General features: G+C 46.2%; 2 protein-coding genes across 4 annotated transcripts in view; one reads left to right on the top strand and one right to left on the bottom strand.

The window, feature by feature from the left end:
- SEPTIN8 (septin 8) overlaps positions 1 to 21,195 on the top strand; it is a 167,887-nt gene that overhangs the window by 43,187 nt on the left and 103,505 nt on the right. Inside the window, exon 9 of one of the 3 annotated variants that reach the window (XM_056857168.1) lies at positions 4,301 to 4,574. The exons of 1 other annotated variant lie outside the window; for it this stretch is intronic. In XM_056857168.1, the coding sequence (XP_056713146.1) occupies positions 4,301 to 4,466 (166 nt within the window). In that variant the 3' untranslated portion in view covers positions 4,467 to 4,574. Of the gene's footprint in view, positions 1 to 4,300; positions 4,575 to 21,195 lie in introns of those variants that run through there. One more of the 3 variants, XM_056857138.1, reaches the window with a different exon arrangement.
- On the bottom strand, positions 5,783 to 13,955 carry CCNI2 (cyclin I family member 2). Its single transcript, XM_056865884.1, has 5 exons — positions 13,575 to 13,955; positions 9,630 to 9,782; positions 8,179 to 8,313; positions 7,376 to 7,450; positions 5,783 to 5,959 (listed from the first exon to the last, which is right to left on the bottom strand). The coding sequence occupies exons 1-5, from the start codon at positions 13,953 to 13,955 to the stop codon at positions 5,783 to 5,785; spliced, it is 921 nt and encodes a 306-aa protein (XP_056721862.1).

Below are 21,195 nucleotides of genomic sequence, written 5' to 3'. Positions count from 1 at the left end.
TCGAAAAGATCCCCGTGGAGCTCTTCACTATTCCATCCCTTTCTAGAAACGATTAGGCCATAGCACATTACCTCTGAAAATGTTACATCCTTTTCACAAATATGGCAAATGGACCAGTGACAGACCTGTGCTCCATAGGTTTGTATAACCCACTTCTAAAAGCGGTTTAAGCCAGTGTGAATTTGATAAATCAGCCTGTTGAGAGAAATGCTTTTTCTCTGTCCCAAACGTGTGGTGATTGCCTTAAGGCATACCTTTAAAGAAGAAAGTCAGAAACATTTCAATGCAATTTTTATTTAACAATAATTAGAAAAACATAACAAAATACCCCCCTTTAGTAAAGAAAAAAACCCTCACCTGTATAAAAAGTACAGCCAACTCACATTTTGACAAGAAATTGTTGATGCTTTTGATCCTATAAACGAAAAGCTTCCTTTTGCTACATCAACAGCCAATATTGTTCCCTGTGTTCTCTTAAAAATTAGACTTTTAGGCTGCAAACCTGGGGGCGGAGGGGGGGGGCAAAGCTCCTTAGGAGCTGGCATGACCCCACGCTGGCGTAAGTGCCCATTTAACTAGGGGTAAGGAGCACTTACACTGTCACGGGTGGCATCCATGTGCACGCCGGGACATGACGCAGCAGCATGGGGCTTGGGTGCCTGTGCTGCCTCCTGCGCTGGTGTCCTGGGATGTGTTCCTGGGGCAAAACTACCATCATGCAGCTTCCTAATCCTTTTTGCCCCGGGAATGCCCCGTCACGCTGCGTCGTTGGTACACCACCATTTTAGGTGGCGCAGCCTCACTGTAATCAATGAGGGCATTTCCCCTTTTTTATCTTTCAGAGGGTTTAAATTTGTTTTCAATAGCTGGGAAGCCTCTGGGGAGGCGGCGTGGCTGTGCTGCTCCTGGCTGCCGCGGATCTACCCCCCTCCCACCAGGATAGTGCTGTTAGACATGTGGAAAGCATTACAAAAAGATTCTGTAGTCTAATATGTGGTGATTTTAAATTGCTGGCATTGTAGCTTATTTAGTATGTCAGCTGTTTCCCAACATGGCCATCGGTGTGTCTCGGTCTATTCATATAATCGGCAGGCACAGAAAAAGTGCTTCAGAATACTGTGCGCTGGGTCCTAGCAAGTGTTTAGCTGAGTAGGGCAAATACGTTTTTGAACCTCACAGCAAACTTTGCCTTTGGGAATTTACAGTAATGTATAAACACATAAGTTCTCTGTGGGTACCATGCACTCTTTGGATATGTTCACCATGATATATTTAGCACCATTTTGCACATTTTTTTAAAAAAATATGGTTTTCTATATACATTGCATTGTTAACTTAAGATGCTAAACAAGGTTGGCCATACCAGTGTGGTGTAGTGGTTAATAGCAGTGGACTCTAAGCTGGAGAACAGGGTTTGATTCCCCACTCCTCCACATGAGCGGCAGAGGCTAACCTGGTGTACTGGATTTGTTTCCCCACGCCTCCACACGAAGCCAGCGGGGTGACCTTGGGCTAATCATAGTTCTCTCCAAAACTCTCTCAGCTCCACCTACCTCACAGAGTGTGTCTTGTGGGGCAGGGGATGGAATGCAACTGTAAGCTGGTTTGATTCTCCTTAAAGATCGAGAAAATTGGCATATAAAAAACAACTCTTCTTCTTCTACCATTAAGTGGAAAGCAATGGCCTGCCTGGGTTCGCAAACAACCTTGAGGTGGAATGATGGTAGAGTCCGGGCTGATATAGCAGTTATAGCATCATAAACTCATTTTTGTCTGAATTGTCAGAATGAGTAGGAAAACAAAACTACCTGCCACACACTTAAGGGTGATGTAAATTGTTTTTGGTGAATAATATGAAAAAATGCCTTTTCAGTTTTTGTGAGCTTGAAAGCCTATGATTGCAGTTCTCAATTAGTATATAAATCGTTTTAAACTGCTGGAATTGTGTTTTTTGAAGTAACATTTGATTGACTTTTCCTCTAGACAGTCCTTAGTCCTTCTTTCAAAGAGTGACAGAAATGGTTGAACTGACCGTTCCAGTTTTATGTAGCTCATTGTGGAGAACACCCCGGAGATGATGTGTGAAGAAAAAGTGCTAATACTTTAGGGACAGTTCCAAAGGCTGTAGATTCCATCCTGAAGTTGCTGAACATTCCCACTGTCCTCAACGTTTGAGTCACCAGCCAGCAAAAATGTAACATTGTTCACAAAAGCTCGACTCTTTTTATGGCACAATTTTTACCAGCTCTAATGCCTGCTTCGTTCACTTTATCCAAGCGATCGTTCATTTGATCGTTTCCTGACTGATATACAAACTGGGCCTTAAATATCAGCCCTAGGATTCCCATGAAGCATACCTATGGGAACCTTGTCCTGTGTTACGAGCCCAACACTTTCTTTACAATTAATTTTTCAAACTCATCCACAGCTTACTGATAAAGAGTGACACATAACTTGGCTTCTGCAGGAGAGCAGAGCTAGAATCCAAATAAAGGCAAAGTCTGAAGTTGTGCACTTTGAAGGGAGAAAATTTAGAAAACTCTCCCTCACCCTATTTAGTTAGGCCCCATTCGTATTTCTAAGTTCAGAATATATAGTCCAAGCTGCTGATTGTTGATCCCTGAGATTTTATCTTTCAACTGCTCGTTGCATAGATTATTGTGTGAGTTTTATATTCTGACTACATCAATGCATCCCCCCCCCAAGGGTATAGTTTTGTAAGAAGCAATTAAAAAGGTGGGAGTCCAAAATGGGCAGTGCTTTCTATTTACAGCTTAATATCCTTTGATATACTAGAAATAGCGTTGGGTACTGGCTGGTCCCTTGGTACTATATAGCAACCCCCCATTAGTCAATCGCAGGGGCCGGCTCTAATGGGGGACAGAAACTGCTACTTTCTTCTTGTCTTAGGTGATCATTGCTGCTTTGCCCAGCTTCTGGGGTCCCATCTTCATTGTACAAGTACTTGAATCCATCATAGAACTCATCTGTCTCCATGTCATCTTCATAACTGCTGGCTTGGAGAGGAGTGAAAACCGCTGGGACTGCCCAGATCCCTCTGGCTTGTAGGTTAACTTGCCTTGCTTTCTTCACTGTGGAATAACAGCAGGGTGGCCTTTGGTCCAGGCGGGTCTGAATGCTTTGGCTTGCAGGGTTGAAAATATAGACGGCATTGCACGGATGGAAAGACAAGAGATGCTGGTCAACCAGCTCTTTACAGTGGATGAATTGCGTGCTGTCGATCTGCAATGTAACAGAGTACAGAGCCATTTTCCTCTAACGTCTGGAAGTATTTGCTACCATCAGTGTTCTTTAATTGATATACAAACATATGAAGGCATAGCCTTTTAATTGCTGTGGGTATACAGCCATATGAAACCAATTAAGTCAAAGTCTACTCCAGCAATATGCATAATGTTGCCACTACTTTATTGCATACTTATTACATGGGGAATCTCTGCACATTCTGTTATGCCCATGAATGATATTTAATGCAGGGCCCAGTGTTATGTGAGCTGTTACAGGAGTTACATAATAACTCCTGTCAAGTTGCTGAGTTCTTCCCTTACACAGAAAGACCCTTTAAGTGCTCCTGTAACAGGAGAAGAAAAAGTCACAGCAACCACAGAAGTTGGTATTATAGCACAGGTAAAGTAAGGAAAGCTGTTATTACAGTTCTGTGTTACCTTAATCTCTCTCACCCATATCTACATGGTGCTTCTGTGCCGACTTTCAGAATAGTTGGCGCAGCTGACCACCCCACTTTACGTATGCATTGACAGAGTACTGTATCTAATGATCCTTGACTTCCCTATGTCTTCATTTAGTGCTTGGCTTGGTGGACTGGAGGTAGCCACACAATGAGAGACACCAGGTGAGACTGACAGTAAAATGGTGTGACATTCTAAAGGCTGTGGTTTAACAAGTTCTCAACAGCCCGAATAGTGGTGAGTTCCAATTTAGGGGGAAAAAAGTACACGCTGGACTATCTTGAGAGTGTGACCTAACTCAGGTATGGTTTCATGACATGACATAACCCAGCGGTAGTCTTTGAATGACGCTCCTCCATCAAGGCATTAACTTCCATTAAAACTAACAGAATTTTGCATCCAGCGAAGGGGAAAAAATGCATTCTAACAAAGACATACAAGCACTCCTGAGAAGTACATTAAAAACGTGCAACGTTGGTTTATAAGTATTCATGAGGTTTTTCTTTTTTTAGAAAAATTAATAAATCTTTGTACTGGTCTCAGATTTGTGCCGCGGAGGCCATGCTGACTCCTACCTGTGCTTTTTTTAGCAGATCAGTTATCACAGGAAACCAGTCAGGAGTCAGCCTCTCCAACTCTAAGGTGATGATCGCCAAAGCCAATGTGGAGCCTTTAAACTGCAGCAGTTGGTGGCACGCCATACAGTGCTGCAGCTGTTTGGTCAAGAATGCAGCATGGCGGGAAGGATTCCTCTGAGGCAGCCCATGTAGTAGATGGGCCCACTTGGACATCACCATGGCATGGAACTGGAGAGAAGAGAAACATTAATAAATATATACAGATTAACACCTATATATATATAAATACACACATGTTCACAGATATTTAAAAAAGAGCAGAGGTCAACAGTGAACTTTGTACGTTTTCATATGTCATTGACCAGAAGTGCAAACTAACTCTTATTCATGGCAGGAAACCTCACTGACGTTGATGATTATTATTTTGTTCTACTGTTAACCGTTTTTTGTGTCGTAGTTGCCAAATATTGAAACGCTTAAGCTTATACTGAATGTAACTTAATTCTGAATTCATTGCATTGTCGCAATTGTCAATTCAGAGTTTGACGTCCCATTTGTATGATTAAAGATAGTGATGTTCAAGCCAGCAAATAGAGGTAACGGAGAAAAAAAAAGAAATAACTGATGATGCTTGAAGCTGATGTAACAATCGCTTCATCCTGGTTTTGGCAGGACATTTGCTCAAAACAATCCTCATGCCAGGATGGAACAAATATCCACCATTTGCCATAAAGAGAAGAGCTGGGACATTGTCATAGCACATGATTTTTGCCTTACTATAGCACACAGTAACTTCTTCAAGGGAAGCTTTCGTTCTTTCTATAAACGTTCAGCAAATAAGATGTGACTTAAGTGCCAGATCAGAATGATCTAATTTACCTAATGAGGGTCGAGTGTTTTTTGTGCAGGGAGAAGAAAAAGAAAGGCGATCTGAGATAATCTATTTGTGAAATGTAGCAAAAACTCTGAAAGCTTTTTATGTACAGTATTACAGAGTGCAGATAGTTAAGAAATATTTTTTCAGTGTGTATTTAAAGAGAAAAAATGGTCTATAGTGATATGGTATGAGAATCTTTTTCAAAGTCAATCTTTAGTTGTCCTTTCAAAATGGGAGTCTATATCATCTGTAAACCAGGCTTCAGGATTTGGAAAAGTGGGGGTGTTCAAAAGGAAGTTCAATATCTTCACAGTAATATTCTTCACAAGGCTTGCAGATATCCAAAAATGTGATGCCTGCAAGTATGGTTGCCAACTCCAGGTTCAGAAATACCTGGAGATTTGAGGGTGGAGCCTGGGAGAGTGGGGTTTAGGGAGGGGAGGGGGCTTGCTAGGGTATAATTCTGGGCAGCCCATCTTCCAAAGCAGCCATTTTCTCCAGGAGATTTCCAGCCCCCACGTGGAAGTTGGGCAACCCTACCTGCGAGGCTAACCAGAGGGGAGTGTACACCATGCACCACTGCTGTTTTCTGGTCTTATTTGGTACAAAATTAAATCTCATTTAATCTTGGGGGGGGAATGTTTTGTGCTTACGATGTTTAAAAAATCCATTGATGTTGCTGTGTAAAGATCCCAGTGAAGTTTATCAAGTACAGTTCTTTCCATCCTCAAAATCTCAGCTGGAGAACATTTGCAACCACTCTGCACCGCAAGCTTCTTTACTGATGGTATTATCTGTTTTAAAAACAAAAGGAAAAATAATAAAAGGAACCCAATTCCTACAAAATTCTCTGTGTTGTGTGTGTAATACTACTGGGTCAGTGTGAGTGAGCCTCACACTATTCATTATAGTGCAAGATTCTGGGAGACCGCAACTGATTTCTCTCTCTCTGTGTAATGAATTCCTTTATGTTCCTACTGAGGGAAAGCATGAAGGCATCCTTGGACTCAACAGTCTCATTTTGAGTTCTGAAACTACGACAAAAGCCTGCAGGTTGTAGGCAGAAACCTAAAACATAATTCTGATGAAATCTGCTTCAAACCTTTACATGGTAGACCTGTTGCTCAGCCATATCCTTGCTTTCACATTGAGATGGTATACAATCGGACCTGGATTTCTGGGCCATTAACAAGCCCCCTCCCATTTAGAGAACACTTTGGGCGCTGTCACACATGCCGGATAAATCACTTTCAATGCACATTCAATGTACTTTGCAGCCGGATTTTACTGTGTGAAAAAGCAAAACCCACTTGCAAATGATTGTTAAAATGCATTGAACGTGGATTGAAAGGACATTACTCAGGATGTGTGAAAGCGCCCCAAAAGAAAGGCAAGTAGTTATTATATTTTTCATCACAATAACAGAACTGAAAAAAATATGAGGTCACTGTTTCAAGATTATTCTGCGTTCTGCTGCTCAGGAAAAAACAAGTCACATTCTGGATTAAACACAAGTCTGTTGCAATAATGCAACTGTGCAGATGGCGGCATTGTGCTAGCACACTCTGCTGACCCGGAAGACGATGCCGGCATTGTAGCCTGAGTCAGTACTACTGCAACAGCAGCCGCCATCATTAATAAATACAACACTGGAAATCAGACAACCAGCTAAGAAAAGGAGAGCTTGACGGGATGGCACAGGCAGACTAAAGCAAGACTGCACATAACCACTACACTACGCTGGCTCTCGGTGAGTTAAGAGCGGTGGTTTAGAGAACAGTGGACTCTCATCTGGAGAACCGGGTTTGATTCCCCACTCCTCCACATGAGCAGCGGAGGCTAATCTGGTGAACTGGATTTGTTTCCCCACTCCTACACACGAAGCCAGCTGGGTGACCTTGGGCTAGTCACAGTTCTCTCAGCCCCACCTACCTCACAGAGTGTCTGTTGTGGGGAAGGGAAGGGAAGGTGATTGTAAGCCGGTTTGAGTCTCCCTTAAGTGGTAGAGAAAGTCAGCATATAAAAACCAACTCTTCTTCTTCATTCTAAGAGTTCTTTTGCCACCCAAGAGCCAATTTTTTTAGTGTAATGCCACCCGCCTAAAACATGTGTAAAACCTATGTTGACTAACACAGTGACTTGAGAAGTACATCTGTAAGGGTGGGATCCCCCCGCTTTGGGTCAATACATTGAAAGCCAAACATACATACCTCATCTTCTTCATTGATTTTTGCTGCAAGAACCAGGCAAGCGATCGCAATGCATTGGAGGTATTTTAACTGTGCCTGGGGGTGGGGTGGGGTGGAGAGAAAGAGACAGGAAGATGATGCCCAAGTGGGGAAAATAATTATTACAATCTATAGCTCAAACTTCTAAGTTGCCTGATTATAGCGCAGCATGTAGTAGAAATCATATAAGCAATCTCGGTAGAAATGCTCTTGAAGGGTACACAGTCACTGTGAGTGTTTGTAAAGGTAATACAGCCAAGATAAAAGTGCGTGGGGAAAATGTTTAACAATCACTGCTTTATGTATCATGAGATTCAGCGAGGGGATGGGATCAGTGCTGTTCTCGTAGACGCTGCAAGCAATATTTCCCTCTTATTTCCATCTAAAATTGAAGCACGGAGATCAGCAAACCTCCTTACACAAGTCAATGGAGATGCTGTGCTGTTGGTCTCAAAGGGAGTGCAACTGGTGTCAGTTCATGGTACATGAAGCTACCGTATAAAGGAGTCAGAACCTTGGGTCTATCAAGGTCAGTATTGATGAACAGCTGCTCTCCAGGGTCTCAGGAAGAGGTCTTTCACATCACTTACTGCCTGATTGAAGCTGGGACCTTCAACCTTCTGCACACAAAGCTGACAGTCTACTACTGACCCCTGCCCTATGATATTTTTATTTCAGATCTGGACTCTTCAACAGAATGTCTGTTTTATACTCCATGAGAACAGATACCGAGGAGACTTTTCATTGCTAGTTAAACCAGCCGAGGAGAGGCCAAAGCTCTTTACCTTCACCGATGCCAATAACCGGTTAAGAATGCTGGTAGCCAAGGCGAACGTTCCGGAGCAAAACTGAAACAGCGAGCTTAATTCTCCAATCCACAAAACGGCTTTCTCATAATAAATCGGTGGGATGTCTGTGCCCTAAAGTGAGAGGATCAAATTAAAATAAGGCAGAACAGAAAGATCATCTTTATAAGCAACTCTGTAGTGTCAGAATGTAGCATTCAAGGCACACATTAAAAAAAGGCATCTTTGATTCCCCCCCCCCCCCGCAGGATGGATTTTGATTGGGTTGACAATTGTGAGGGGCGATATCACTTTCCCCGTATATCCCTCCCCACATTATTTCCCCTTTCCCTCCTCCTGGCAACCCCCATATCCTATCCCCTTTCCCCGCCTCATTCTCTCCTCAGCTATTCAACAACCTGTCTTTTACCTGCCTCCCATCTTCAGCTACATTTATTATTTGCTTACTTCATTTATAAGCTGCCTTTCTCCACAGCAGGGACCAAAGCAGCTTATATTATTCTCCTTTCCTCCTTTTTATTTTCACAATAACCCTGTGAGATAGATTAGGCTGAAAGAACGTTACTGGTCCAAAATCCCCCAGTGAACTTCCAGAGCAAGATGAGGATTTGAACCTAGGTCTCCCAGACCCTACTTGAAATTGCTACACTACACTGTCTTTCATAGGGTGGCTGCTGTTGAACATTTGAAAGCAGCCCCGCCTAGTTAAGTCATGCATGTCGGGTGGTATCAAGTCACCTAGAGGTTGCTTCCAGACCTGGTGTTGCCAAACTCCAGGTGGGACCCGAAGATCTTCCAGAATTACAACTGAACTCCAGAGATCTGCCCCCTGGAGAAAATTGCTGCTTTGGAGGGTGGACTCTATGGCATTATATTTAGCTGAGGCCTCACCCCTCCCCAAACCTTGCCCTTCTGAGATTCCACCACAAAATCTCCACAAATTTCCCAACCTGAACCTGGCAATCCTAGCCAGGCCTGACCTCAGTGAGTCTTCCCTCAAAGGCCAAAATAGGCCTGGAAAGGGCCCTCCCCACTCAGGGAATCCATTGCTTAAAGCTACAGGCGCAGCTTTTATCATTTTGGGGTTTTTTAACCCCCCAATGTACTTTTAAAAAAAGATTCCACATTTTCCTGCAAACCTGGGACCCTTTTCAGGTTTGTAGAAAATCTGTCTTGCCCATGCACAGCTCCAATTTAAGTATCCTCAGATGATGATGATGATATATACGCAGTAAGTATATGTGTGTGTGTGTGCGCGCGCAAATGGCATGTAAAGAGTTTGTGGGTGCATGGTATGGGACTGATATCCATTACTGCAGCCAACCAGATTATAGTCTCCAGATAAAAACAAACAAACAAATTCAAGTCCACAAGCCTGGCAGGGGGTCATTCTCATATACTCCTTTCATAAGAGGCTTGAAAGAGAATACCTTTAGTCTGAAATCTTGGAAGATTGGCACCTTCCAAATCTTTGCCTCCCTGGCTAGAGCTTGGTCCAATACAAAGGCACATTTTTCACTCTCTGAAGACCCTGTGCACTTCATAGCAGCTACTGAGCAGGCCTGTTTCCTCGGCAGGAACCACTACCTGCAACCAAAAAGAATTATTTTCCCTCCAAACCAGTCTAGCTTGTGAAGAGTCTGTTTCCAGACAATATTTGATGGACACATGTCATCTCACAGAGGCACAATGTAAGTATGTGAGCTTAAGGGGCCGATGCCATTTTGCACGTACCTTACTGGACAGCGGAGAACACCAAACTATTGGAATTGGGGGCAAATCTTATCTCAGCAGCTCCCTATTTCCCCGAGTTGTGCTGCGCTGACCAGAAACCCTGGCTGGTTTTAATCCCTCATGACTGAGTGCTTTACATTCAGGACACATTTCTTGCCCCCTCTCTCTGGCTGTTGAAATTGGCACACCCAGTAGCACTCTGTTTTCAGTCTTCTCTTTAACCCTTTTGTCTATTCTGGGTGAGGGATGGTGCATATTTTAAAGCTACCACATTGAAGGGGCTCTGTGCTGCAGGGCAGCTATCTCCAAGCTGTTTGTATTCAGCAGCTTTCCTCTGAGGCCTGCACTGTTAGGCCTGGTTCATGCAAGCAGGGGAAGGAGAAGGTCGAATGTTAAAGTGATATAATGGACCACACCAGGGCAGACTGCAGGCGGTGGGTTGCAGTTTTGAATGCACTTTCATTAAAAAAAATCCATGCCCAAAGAAAATTAGCCAGTAGGGAGAAAGCTTGTACCCGCTTCTCTTGGTTTGCATACAGATTTTCTATTTGCAGGGAGTTAAAACACATTTCAAGCATGATAGTCTGACATGGCACAGGCCATTCTACCCCTTCATCATATTACACCCTCATCCTTTTGCATGCATAAATCAGGTCACTCAGGCCAGGCAAAGAGATGACAGAGACCTAAGGCCGTAGAATGGCCCACATAGCTTCCAGATAGCGTTGCCAACCTCCCGGCAGCACCTGGAAATCTCCCAGAATTACAACTGATCTCCGGACAACAGAGATCAGTTTCCCTGAAGGAAACGGACTCTGCAGCATTATATCCTGCTGAGAACCCTCCCCTATGAAACATGCTTTCCCTAGGCTCCACCCCCCAAATCTCCAGGAATTTCCCAACAGGGAGTTGGCAACCCTACTTCCAGACTATAGGTAAAGAACACATTACAGAATGCACCACTGTGTTAAAAACTCCTTGTCAACAGAAAACCAGCACACAAGAAAAGGGTAGGTTGGGGGATTCCAAAAACTATAAACACTTTGTTTTTGTTAATATGACTGCACCAAGCCCTCCAGCGTGGGAGGGGATGCATGAGGAAACATCCCATGTGTGTTGGGAGGGGCAATGCTTCTTTGTCTCTTCAAATCGCAATGGGACAGCACTGCAGTGTGGGAGCTCCTGATGTAGCCACTGCCCTGAATGTCTGAGAACTGGAAAACTTTGATAGGATATTCAACCATCTGGACATTTTGCTACTGTTGGGTTTTTCCTCTCCCGTCCTACAGTGTTGCTGTACATAATCAAGATTTCTAATGCTGTGTCCATCACAAAGCATGAATCGTGTTGCATCACAGAGGTCAGGATTGCCATCAAAACTACAGCTCTGCAACTCTTCCGACTGATGAAAACAAACGTGCAGCCAGTTATGACGTTACGCACAATGCCATGTATCACATATATAGTCCATCCAAAGTTAATATAATTACATCCTATTGGTTTTACACTGAAAGTTAATTATGTGTATTCATTTATTCTGCTGAAATCATCAGTGTGTTAACTTGTGCCCTGATTCTGCCAGCAGCAATCAATGTTTGGGTGAACTGTTTCGTCAGTGTCTAGAGCCAGCAGATACTAGAGCTCCCTCCATAAACGTGCACTTCTAATCTGGATGCTAACATGTGGAAGATATCAAAAATGCATGCAATGTTAGATAGTTTTACATCAGGTTTTAAGAGATGTCTGTAAAACAGAGTAGCAGTTCTTTTTAACCACTAAAGTAAGAACCCAAGAACGCTGCTTACATTTCTGCTTATGCATAAAACCTTTAAATAATCCAGTGGAAAGTATGCATGACTGGATCTTTTGCGAGACTTCTCAAATCAATTTCTCCAAAGCACACCCATGGATAATTTCCACAGCATAGCTCCCTAGTTATCTGAAAGGTCTGCAAAGGCCCAGCCCAACCCTGTCTAGGCAGGGGCCATGTGTCACTGAATATCCTTCAGTTTATAACGTTAAGTGCAAAACGCTAAAGGAAGCGAAGTATTGGATATGGTAGCCGGTGGGACTACAAGCCGAAGGCATGAGTTTCCCCTTCCCACTTGACATAGTCAGTGTACCAAATGCTGGTCGAACACTGACATCCACAGAGAACCACAGAATGTGTGAATGGGTTCACAGAGTCACTACCCTAGTAACAGAATCAGAGGCATCCAAGATATTCACCTCTGCCAATATAACTGTCCACAAACTTTTCACTAAAAATAAGTTTGCCTAAAGACTGTCTCAGTTTGGACCCCACTGGAGTCCAAAAGACCTGCAGAATGATAGGCTGACCATCTCCTGCTGATCTTCAAGGTGCCACGCAACTTTTATTTTATTGTCGAAGGCTTTCACGGTCAGAGTTTGTTGGTTCTTGCAGGTTATCCGGGCTGTGTGACCGTGGTCTTGGTATTTTCTTTCCTGACGGTTTCGCCCGCAGCTGTGGCCGGCATCTTCAGAGGAGCAACACTGAAGGACAGCGTCTCTCAGTGTCAAGTGTGTAGGAAGAGCAATATATAGTCAGAAGGGAGTTGGGTTTGAGCGGAATTTTTTGCAGGACAATGACTCAGCTCAAACCCAACCCCTTTCTGACTATATATTGCTCTTCCTACACACTTGACCCTGAGAGGCACTGTCCTTCAGTGTCGCTCCTCTGAAGATGCCTGCCACAGCTGCTGGCGAAACGTCAGGAAAGAAAACACCAAGACCACGGTCACACAGCCCGGATAACCCACAAGAACTAATGACTTTTATTTTATTCCTCATCTTACTACCTTTGGGAACAGAAACTGAAACGGAGCTCAGCCTCTTTCTAAGGAGGGGGAATAACGGGTGAAGCGAGCTTGGAGTGATCCTCAAAAGCGGTTTCACACAAAAAGGGAGAGGGCGTGTGTGTGTGTGTGGGGGGAAGCCGGGAAAGGCAGCAGCCCCAGCAGAGCCAGCCAAGCCACAGACCCCTTTCCGTTTCCATGCAAGACAAACAACAGGAAACTGGGCACGTGACGCCGATCACATGACTGGGTTGGCACTTTGAAAAGGAACAACCTCTGGGGAGAACATTCCTGAGCAGAGTGCCTAGAAAGTAGGATCATTCCCAGTGGGTCGCCGTGTTATTCACCTCTGCAGTACTAGAAAAGGGCAAGAGTGCAGGAGCACCTTCAAGACTCACCAAAATATTTTCTGGCAGAGCCTGCGGCTCCCGAAAGCTCCTACCCTGCCAGAAAATATTTTTGTGAGTCTTGAAGGTGCTCCTGCACTCTGGCCCTTTTCTACTAGAAAGTAGGGCCATTTATTCATGGAAGGTTTTGCCTTGGATTTGCCACTCTTTAGATGCACTTTCCCCCCCATCCATATTCTCAAAACTCAACAATAAGCCGCCATGCAGAGTTTTGAGAATTCAGATGGGGAAAATGGGCATCTAGAGAGTGACAAATCCAAGGCAAAACCTCCCATGAATAATTATCGTGGGAGAAACAAATCCGCAGCAAACGGACGCGTCTCCAAAAGCGCCCCCCCCCCCCAGGGGGTTATTGGGGTGCCCTGGCGCCTCCCCGGCGATTAACCCTTCCCTTCCCTCTTCCCGGATCGGAGCTTACCTCCCCGGGGGACGCGGGCAGGGCATCCGAAAACCCCGGCGGCCAAGGAGGGGCTCCCCCTTTCACGCCTCCGTTGCGGCTCCCCTGCTGCGCGGCGCCGCTTTCGCGGCCGGCGCTTCGCCCGAGGAGGAGGAGGAGGAGGAGGGGGCGCCTCCGCCCGTCATGGTCTTCGGCCAAGCGCCCGGCCCCTGCTCGAGAGAAGCGCGATCCCCGCTTCCTGCCAGGCCCCCGGGGCGATCCCGCACACCCGGCCGGGCCCCGATCGGCCTCTCTGGCTGCCTGCGAGCGCCCTGGGAGAGCCGGCCGCGGCAGGGACGGTCTTTGAAAGGGCGGGTTCAGACGGCACCCAGCTCCGCCTTTGCGCGCGGGGGTTGCTCGCATCGCCCTCCCCTGTTGAGTCTTGGGGGGTGCCTGATCCCGGCCAGGGCCCAGATGTCTGCTACGTGACGCTGTTCATGAACCTGCTTTTCTCCGCTCTTCGCCATCCGCTGCTTTCCCTTGGGGATCATTCCCAGCGGGTCGCCGCGTTAGTCTGTCTGCAGTAGTAGAAAAGGGCCAGAGTCCAGGAGCACCTTCAAGACTCACACAAATATTTTCTGGCAGGGTAGGAGCTTCCTGAGTATCTGAAGAAGTGAGCTGCGGCTCAAGAAAGCTCCTACCCTGCCAGAAAATATTTTTGTGAGTCTTGAAGGTGCTACTGCACTCTTGCCCTGTTCTACTACTTCGTATCTGAAGAAGTGAGCTGCGGCTCACGAAAGAGCCTACCCTGCCAGAAAATATTTTTGTGAGTCTTTAAAGTGCTACTGGACTCTTTCCCTTTCCCTTGGGGGTTTCACAACTCATTCTTCCCAAGGAGTGGATTATAAGGGTTTGTTGCGTAGGGGATTATTACCTACATAGTTTCTGCTCCGGGGCTACCCCAGCCTCCTAGGGGACCTTTAGTATACCCTGAGCTCTGCCCAGGACATCATTAGTGCACTGAGGGCTTCCCCCCTCCTTCCATGAAAACAAAACAACAGGTCCTTTGGGCTATTCTTAGAAACCAAACACCAGTAATCTATAGGGCGAAAATCGCATGGGAGGTTTTGTCTTGGATTTGCCGCTCTCTAGATGCACATTTTCCCCATCTGAATTCTCTAAACTCTGCATGGGGGATTATTTTTGAGTTTTGAGAATATGGCTGGGGAAAACGTGCATTTAGAGAGCGGCAAATCCAAGGCAAAACCTCCCATGCGATTTTGCCCAATATCGGCTCTGGCTGATGCCTGTAGAAAATGTGAACTGCTATATGCATATGTGGATGTCAACCACAGGTCATACCTGGATTCCGCCCCCCCAGAGACTCCCCCCACTTTTAAAATCAGAAAAAGTCTTACCCAGAATCTAGGCTTGCCAACCTCCAGACACTAGCTGAAGATGTCATGCTATTACAACAGATCTCCAGCCGATAGAGATCAGTTCACCAGGAGAAAATGTAGAAAATATGAACTGCAATATGCATATGTGGATGTATTAACCACAGGTCATACCTAGATTTTTCCCCCTAGAGACTCCCCCCACATTTAAAATCAGAAAAAGTCTTACCCAGAATCTAGGCTTGCCAACCTCCAGGTACTAGCTGAAGATGTCAAGCTATTACAACAGATCTCCAGCCGACAGAGATCAGTTCACCTGGAGAAAATGGCAATTGAACTCGATGGCATTGAAGTCCCTCGCCTCCCCAAACCTTGCCCTCCTCAGGCTCCGCCCCAAAAACCTCCTGCGGGTGGCAACCCTACCAGAATCCCCCACTACACTGAAAGCAATATCACTATGGCTCAGGGCATTGCCTTTCAATGGTGGCACCAACACTGTGAAATTTCCTTTCTAGGCCTAAACTTAACCTTGATACACCTCCAGGAAACCACTTAAGCCATTATGCTTTAGGAAAGCATTTGAGGACATTTTATAAGATGGATAATATGAGTAGGATATTTGTACCAGCACATGGCAGACAGACCTTTGACAGACCTTTTGTGAACCTTCTATACACTGTTTTATTAGAAGAGAGATGGGATACAAGTCTGCCTAGTAAACGTCGAGATATGACATCACCCCATGGGTCAGGAATGACCCGGTGCTTGCACAGGGGACCTTTACCTTTAATATATGTAATATCAATTGCTAAATCTCAATCACTAGAGTATTTCTGAGCATGTCTCTCCACACCCTTGTTGAACCTTGCATATGTGGAGCGTGGGTAAGAAAGCAAGATGGCAGAGATGAGAGTAAATGGGAGAGCCAGTGTGGTATAGTGGTTAGGAGTGGTGGTTTGGAGCAGTGGAATCTGATCTGGAGAACCGGGTTTGATTCCCCACTCCTTCACAGGAGCGGTGGACACTGACCTGGTGAACTGGATTGGTTTCCCCACTCCTACACATGAAGCCAGCTGGGTGACCTTGGGCTAGTCACACTCTCTCAACTCCACCTACCTCACAGGGTGTCTGTTGTGGGGAGGGGAAGGTAAGGTGATTGTAAGCCGGTTTTATCCTTCCTTAAGTGATAAAGTTGGCATATAAAAGCCAACTCTTCTTCTACATGGCACTCAGGCCTGCTGGGGCGGGACATGAGCGTTCTGTCAGGAGGCTCCAAGCCAGCACTGCCATCTGGCTCAGAGCAGTGGAGGCCTGTGTACCCTTTACTTCCCTCCCTGCCATCTTGCTTTCTCCTTGGCACAAGACGTACAACTCAGGTGACAATGAGATGGCCATGGCTACTCTGTCTCATGCCAGGGAGACAGTGAGAAGGTGGCAAGGAAAGTAAAGGAGTTCAGGCTTCCTACTGCTAAAGCCTGCCCTGAGCCAGCCGGCAGCATTGTGAAGCTTCTCTTTGCAGGAAGAAAGTTTGTGCCCCCTACTCCCTAGCATGAGGCATAGCAACTCCAATGAGAGAGCGAGGTTGCCAAGAGGAGAGCCAGCTGGCTATTGAGAAAGAAGATAAAACCACCACCGCCATCACCACCTCTCTGTGGCCACCTTGTTTTTTTTTCCTGGGGGTTCAGCTATGCCAGTAATATTACTCTCTCTTCTGTGCTGCCCACTTTATCTCTTCCTGGCAGCTGTCCAAGTGCTGAGATAAAAGCATGAAGACTGCAGAGAAAGGGGCTAGGGATTGCTGGAGAGGATGGGCTTTTACTTCCATCCCTGGCATGAGGCCTACAGCTCAGGGAGGATTGCAGCTGACCCATCTTCCAGTCCTCTTGGAGGCAGCAGTTTCAACAGGGGAACTTCTTAACAACCACAAGCCCACAAGGCAATAGGCTTGCCTACTTTCCTGAAACATTTGGCAGGTGCCAAATTGGGTAAGAGTGCTCGGAAGAGCTGCAGGTGCCATGAGAGCCAGTGTGGTGTAGTGGTTAGAGTCTCAGACTCTATTCTCCACATTCCCTTCTACTCTCCCAACACGCCTGCAGGCTTTAGAAGAACTAGAGCGGCAGAAAATGAAGGGTCTTGGGGTGTGAGCTTGTCCAAGTTAGAGCCCACTTTATCAGGTGAGTGAAGTAGAACAAGAATTATGGTGGAGGGCAGTTATTTAAAAATGATGCCAGTAGGACCAGAAGTTCAAGCGGTATGTATTATCAGGCAGAGCACAAAAATAAATAAATAAGTAAAAATAAAATGGCACACCCATTTCTTGAATTTCTGGGTCCCTCCTCCTTATCCTTGGGTTGTTTTTGTGCTCATGTATACATATTTCTACTACGTGAGGGTAACACTTCATGCATCTGAGGAAACAAATGCTGGTTCATGAAGTGTCTACTGCAATAAGTATTAATCAAAGGTGTCAATGGCTCTTTGTTGTTTTGGCTACCACAGACTACCCCTCTGGAATATGCCACTATGGTAAGAACCCGGGATGGAGCTGGCACCTAGGAGAAGGCTTTGTTTTTATGTGATTACTAAAGCAAACAATGGGTTTGGCAGATTTAAAATATATTTTTAAATTTTCTCTTCTCTTTATATGTTGCATTTTTGTCTTGCTGTTAAAGTGCACCATGTTTACTCAAAAGAAAGATGACCCTAAATGTAAGATGACACAAAACAAAAATTATTATAAACTGATTTCTATGCAAATGTAGGAGACCCCCTCTTTTTTGTGGCAAACCTGTGAAAAATACTAGTTTTACGTTTGAGTATGTATGGACTGGAATGTACAAAGGTCGCTTTAAATGTGCTTGTATGAGGTTTTTGAGTCAATTGATGGCCATGCAAAAATCACAATTCAACCCTCCACCAATTTTGATGTGGCTGCTATCCATTCCTAATGGGGTAAAGTAGAACACTGCATGGGCACATAAAGCACGCAGTGATAGGATCACAAGGGAGGGCGTTGTCCCTCTCTTTCTGAAGGCAGCAAAAGACAATGGCCTTTGTGAATGTTGGCAGAATGAGAAGTCCCTGTATAGTACACCCTTCCCACAGACCCTCAAAGTTAGCTTTTAGCTAGTCAAGGCCATGTTAATTTAAATCCCCTCTTCTCTGATGCCTAAGGTTCCTTAGTAGTGCAGAGTGTAAATACTGGTTCTCTTACCAGTGAATGAAGTCAGAAAGTCCAGCAATTGAAACTGTTCTCCAAGGTATTCCGAAGTAAAACACTTTAATAAAGTGGGCAGCATTACTAGAGCGAAAAGGTTATGAATGGCTTCTTTCATGACAAAGAATCATTGCCAACCACTTGATGCAGAGACCGAAATTTACATTTTTAACTCCCACTCCCTACTTTTGTTTTAGTCCTGTTCACAAGTTACAGTGCACAAACAATCTGTGCACAGTGTATAACTTCATTGCTCTTTACACAAATGCTGAATAGTTCTCACATTACCTTCAAAGCACGGGCAGCTGAATTATGTGATGGTTCGCCCACATTTATCCAAGTACTGGTGCGGTTCCATTTGTAAAGTAAGCACAGGTTGGCTCTTTCTTACAAACAGATGTACACACAAACATGCAGATTGTATGTGTATTCACTGTAACGTTTGCCCTCCTGTATTTCAGCTTCGAATCCATTCCGAGGAGGCTGGTGCATGATAGTGGTGGGAAAGATACGGAGGCAAGCAGCATGAGATTTCCCCCCAAAAGTTATGGTTTCCGGTCAGATCACTGTTCCTTGATCCATTGTCTGGAAAGCTGCGATGCCATTAAAAGTTCTGGCTTTCTAGTTGCTCTTGCCACCCACGCAGCCTTCCAACAGCGTCCAAACTTACCTATAGAAGTAGAAAAGGGCCAGAGTCCAGTAGCACCTTAAAGACTCACAAAAATGTTTTCTGGCAGGGGATGAGCTTTCGTGAGCCACAGCTCACTTCTTCAGATACCCTGAAAGCTCCTACCCTGCCAGAAAATATTTTTGTGAGTCTTGAAGGTGCTCCTGGACTCTGGCCCTTTTCTACTACTGCAGACAGACCAACACGGCGACCCACTGGGAATTATCTACACTACAGAGTAAATCTTGAGTACATCTACAAAAATAGCAAAACTGGGTTTCTTCCTTTCTCTCCCTTTCCCCTTCTTTTGCTTTTCATCATGCGGCGTTTGGGTCCCTCTACAACCAGCCCGCGAACCCGACCCCCGTCTTTCTCCAGCTCCTGTAACGACCCGCCGCTTCTGCCGCGCTCCCTTCCCTGACTGGCTACGGTTCGCGGCCAATAGCTACGGAGGGCCTGGAGGGCTCCTTTGCCCATTGGCCGAGAGGCCTCTGCATGACACCCGTGCGCGGGGGGGGGGGGGAGATGGGCTACCCGTGCAGTCACCCAGGCGGCGCAGGCGCGGTGCCGGTCTTCATTGTTGCCATTGAATCCAAGCGGACGGGTGTCTTGTTCCGTGGACGCCTTTTGGCTGCCTCCCTCCCTCCCTCCCTGTCCGCCCTTCGGGCCGGAGCTGCAGGCCGCCAGGATGCCGGTGAGCAAGCAGGCCCCAGCCCTCGGCCGCTCCCCCCCCCCCGCTGCCTGGCGGCGGGGCCCTGCCGTTCCTTCCTCTGCCCGGTTCCCTCGCGGGCGGCCGCTCCGTTGCTAGGGGCGGCGCTGCGCCGGAGAGCGGGCCGGGCCGGGCCGGGCCTTGGGCTGCCTGGAGGCAGGATGGCTAAGCGGGGGGCGCTGGTCACTGGCTGGGCCCGGTCGGTGGGGCTGAGAGTGCCGGAATGGGAGGCGTGCTTCCCCGGGCGCGTAGGGAGGCGCCTTCACCCAGCTGTAAGAGGCGGGGGGCATGGCTTCTTCTTTCGGTTGCCAACCCCCAGGTGGGGCCTGGAGAGCTCCCGGAATGATAACTGATCTCCGGACCCCAGAGATCAGCTCTCCTGGAGAAAATGGCTGCACTGGAGGGTGCCCCCCCCCCCGGTTGATCTCCCTGCCCTCCCCGGGGACCACCCTCCAGTCTCCAGCAATTTCCCCATCTGGAGCTGGCAAACCTTCCTCCTGTACCTCACTGAACGAGGGTTGCCAACAGGCCTGGAGGCAAATGTCCCTTTTAATAGAGGCCTAATGTGTAGAAACGGGCAGTTGAGGCTTTTTATGGCATGGAGGTAAGTAAATAGCATCCCTTTAAGCTGTCCTTCAGTGTTCCTCCTCTGAAGATGCCTGCTGCCACAGCTGCTGGCGAAACGTCAGGAAAGAAAATACCAAGACCAGGGTCACACAGCCCGGATAGCCTGCAAGAACCAATCCCTTTAAGCCTTTATTCAAGGGACAGGATGTCTTTCTCCGGGCCTGTTAGTAGCCACACACTGAACAGTTTTCAGAATAAAGTTCCATGTGTGAAATAGATGCGATCATAATCGGGGAGCTGTTGGGATATTTGAGTGCAAACAGGACCCAAGCAGGGTGTGTTTGTGTGTGTGTGTGGGGGGGGTTGTCAGCTATGCTTTTCTGGGGTCAGGTAGGTTGGGACTAGCTTAGGCTGCAAGCAGATTACCATGGTAGGGTCTGTTTATTTCTGAAATGACATAAACCAGACCTTTTTTTCTTCCATGACATAGTACACATGGGATGGGATTGGTGTGGGTCACAGGTTTGTACTAGGCCTGGAGAATAGTGCTTTGGGCACTTAGTGCTAATGTAATGCAAATTAACCATAGCATTTACCATGTGTGTTAAATGACTGTGTTGTATCTGGGAGTATAATTAAATCCAGGGTTCAGATTTTTACGGTAGGGATATCTGTGGAATGGATCTTTGCTAGGAAATGTGAAAGATGGAGATAGTGCCTCTGAGTGTGTGCACTCCTTTAGTGTCTAGATTCGAGTCCCATGCCAACAATATTTTCAGGGTATAAGCTTTTGGGAGTCACCACTCCCTTCATCAGATACAAGTAGGAATGGAGATCCTTGAGCCCTTATATCCCAGTCAAAAGGTGGGAGGGGTGTTGCGCAGAAGGGAGTCAGGATGCACGGTACAATGTAAAATGTAATCAGCTTGATTAGAGCTGGGGAGAAATGCTTAGGGGCAGAAATGCCTAAATACTTAGGGTAGTTGGCCTTTTTGATAGTTGCCATTGTTTAGTGGAATGGACTTCTGGATGAGTTAAGGAAAGTCTGTTTGGGCTGTAGTTTTAAGATGGTAGCGTTTATGTTTTTGATGACTGATCTGTTGAAT

The sequence above is a fragment of the Euleptes europaea genome, chromosome 1, assembly GCF_029931775.1.
Source record: "Euleptes europaea isolate rEulEur1 chromosome 1, rEulEur1.hap1, whole genome shotgun sequence".
Lineage (NCBI taxonomy): Eukaryota > Metazoa > Chordata > Lepidosauria > Squamata > Sphaerodactylidae > Euleptes > Euleptes europaea.
Note: the sequence above shows the minus strand (reverse complement) of the source record. Positions and strands in the feature narration are given on the sequence as shown.